A 2,936-nucleotide genomic window follows, 5' to 3' on the forward strand; every position below is an offset into this window, starting at 1 on the left:
CGAGTCGCTTTGGCACGAGTCTTCCCCCGCTAGCCCCCCAGCAGCCACCATCGTGTTGTCGACTTTGCTCGGTTTCAATGCAGCCGCGGCCTTGGCGTTGTCCCACGTCTTGACGCTGACCTCCTTGAGCACTTGCGACTGGGGACCACTGGACGAGATGGTGCCCCACCCGCGGACCCACGTGAGCACATTCGCAGGAACAGCCTCAAAAGACACCGTCACAGGCGTGATAGTTGTGACATTGCGGTCCAAGAGGAGGATGGCCACGTCGTTCGAGTGCGTCGATGCGACGTATTGAGGGTGCGGGATTTCCTTGGTGATTTTGACCGGCACGCCGTCGCTCGACCCAGTCAGAAAGTGCGACCCTACCACCGCATGCGAGAGGCCGTTGCCGGTGCAATGTGCCGCCGTGAGAATGACGTTGGAGGCGATCAGACTGCCTCCGCAGAGGGACCTGGTTGTGGCTGACCTCTTGAGGCCTGCCACGTAGCGGTGCTGGCCAGTGGTTGCTTCATGCCCTCCGACAATTTCGATATAATTGTCGTCTTGGGCGATGGTTGCAACGGCAATGGCGGCGACGACGAGTGCAACTTTCATGATGGAAATTGGAAAATGAATCGGACTGGTCCACGTCGTCTGGAGAGCTATCTAGTTCCATGTACTGTATGTGATGCCTGCTGCTACAATCGTTATCAGACCAATCATTATCAGACTGGGTTGGAACCCAAGCAGCCCTGTGATTCCCTGAGAGGTACAGTTCCATTGTTGCTTATGGCACATTTCCCTTGTTCTCATTATGTGATAGTCAAATGCAGTGTAAACCAAAACAACGCATTTCAAGGGTTACGAGCATTTCAGTGGTTCGCGATAGCCAACCACTGGTGATGCAACTCAACCCCAGGAATAGCCACACAAGGGGTCTGGGTTTTTTAGGTTACAGGGCTACAGCACTGCACTGGTTCTTTTGAAGAGAAATGATTCCATAAACAACAGTAGGGCCACATGTATTCCTCTGAGGGAATTCTCCACACAGTCAAGCTACCGGTACTACAGTAGTACTACGTAGTAACATACTACTCGAGTACTTCGAAGTACTACAGTACGTAGAAGTAGTGTGCAACTACTGTAATGTCATCCGTGTCATAAATATCCAACAGCTTGCGAACAATTCCCACTCTGAGTCTGGATTTTTCACTTGTATCCGACCAAAAAAAGTGGTGTAATGACATATGGCATGTGTCTTTCCAATCATGTGTTTATGAAACGGTGCCTCCTGAGGGAATTATGGCCAATGAGGAGGAAGCCTATTCGACTTCAAATCATATGGGTATTGTTTACAGTACAGTTACGGCGACGTTCAAGTTTCTCTAATTTCTACTACGTAGTATTAATAGTACGAGTATCTAGTAGTATTAATAGTACGAGTAACGTTATCTAGTAAGTGGGACATGTAAATAGATGTGAAGAGGCCGGTACTGAATATGATGTGTTGTGGTACATGTAACGTTGCTAATGAAAGTATAAGTCCACTGGCGCAGTGGTTTAGATACAGTGTACCTCACTTTGAACGTAGAGGTTTCGGGTTCAATTCCCATGCACCACCTCGCTTTTTTCTTCATTTCCAATGTGCCCCTCGAACAACAACGATGTACCGGTACTACTCAATACTAACGTTAGTACAGTTCCAGTACAACGCAAATGAATCGACACTGAGTTCGTCGAGTACTGTACTACGCACTAGTAGGCGATATTGCCATTGATACTTGGAAGTATTACGCTGTAAAGTTAACATCGCTCAGCGGGCACTTAATGGCCTCACGTATGTATTAGGTGACCTACTAGTACTACGTAGTACTACCTCTGGTAGGTATTAAGTGCAGGCGGTGACAAAAATTAGTGTTCCAGTTATCCGATTGGCCTAAAACTTAGTGGTGCGTGTTCGTTTCATTGAGGTGATTCTGATCATATTTTTTGCTGAATTATATGACCACATTCGCACTTGCTACGACTCCAAGTCTGCTCGCAATACAAATTCCAAATCAAATTTGACGAACTACAAGCGCATGGCGCTGTACCAAGAGCTTCAGCAAGTAAGCACAAATGGGGCACATTGCTGTCGACGATGCCTTGTTAGTTCAAGCGGCAACTGAGGGTGGTTGGAGCATCCAGCTAATGTGCCAACCAGGTCTAGAACGTTCAGGTCCGGCGACTGAGGACCTGAATGTTCTACCTAAACCTGGTTGGCACAATAGAGTTGAAGAAGCCCAGGTCTAGAACGTTCAAGAGAGGACCTGAACGTTCTAGACCTGGGCTTGTTCAACTCTAACGTTATTCAGTCACTGTAGCAGTAAATTGAAATGTCGGTCCACAGAGGACCTGAATCGTTCAATTGTCTGCCATCATTGACTTTGGAGAAGACGTTTTGAACCTGGCGACGGGTAATGCATGCGATTGTTGGGGTTAATGGCGAAAACAGCTACAAGATCCCTCGGAGCGATGTGACTGAGGATGACGCGATTTCATTGGAATTGATGGATACGCGCCTGGAAGCAGAGGGTCGCATGAGCGCATGGGCGACGCCTGTGACCTGATGCAGGTCATGGTAGTAGTGAAAGGGGTGGGTTCTGACTCGACACTAACTAGGCTTCCTGGTGTCGATGCCAAGGACCTGAGGAAACCTGGGACTAAGCCAGCGACCATCGGTAAGTTCTTGTCCTACTTGGATCAGGTGTAAAGTGATCTGTAAGTAGACGCGCTCCCAACTGAGCCAAAAGAACAGGTCAGTCTGGACACGAGATTGTACTACGAGAATGAGTACTCTCGACTGTAGTGTAAACTTTTTAAATACAGATTCGTTTTACTTGGTTTTTGTATTGCATTGAATGTTTGCCTGCACTTATTACCTACCAGAGGTAGTACATGTTTCACTAACAGTT

The 2,936-nt window shown here is 47.8% G+C and overlaps 1 protein-coding gene across 1 annotated transcript; it reads right to left on the bottom strand.

Moving 5' to 3' along the window:
• Positions 1-29: 29 nt before the first annotated feature.
• On the bottom strand, positions 30-608 carry H257_18089 (hypothetical protein; the record flags this gene model as incomplete). The annotated part of the gene is made up of 2 exons (XM_009847100.1): positions 121-608; positions 30-62 (listed from the first exon to the last, which is right to left on the bottom strand). Exons 1-2 carry the CDS (start codon positions 595-597, stop codon positions 30-32), a joined length of 510 nt encoding a protein of 169 aa, XP_009845402.1. The 5' UTR covers positions 598-608.
• Positions 609-2,936: the final 2,328 nt, after the last annotated feature.

The sequence above is a fragment of the Aphanomyces astaci genome (assembly GCF_000520075.1).
Source record: "Aphanomyces astaci strain APO3 unplaced genomic scaffold supercont1.136, whole genome shotgun sequence".
Taxonomy (NCBI): Eukaryota; Oomycota; class Saprolegniomycetes; order Saprolegniales; family Verrucalvaceae; genus Aphanomyces; species Aphanomyces astaci.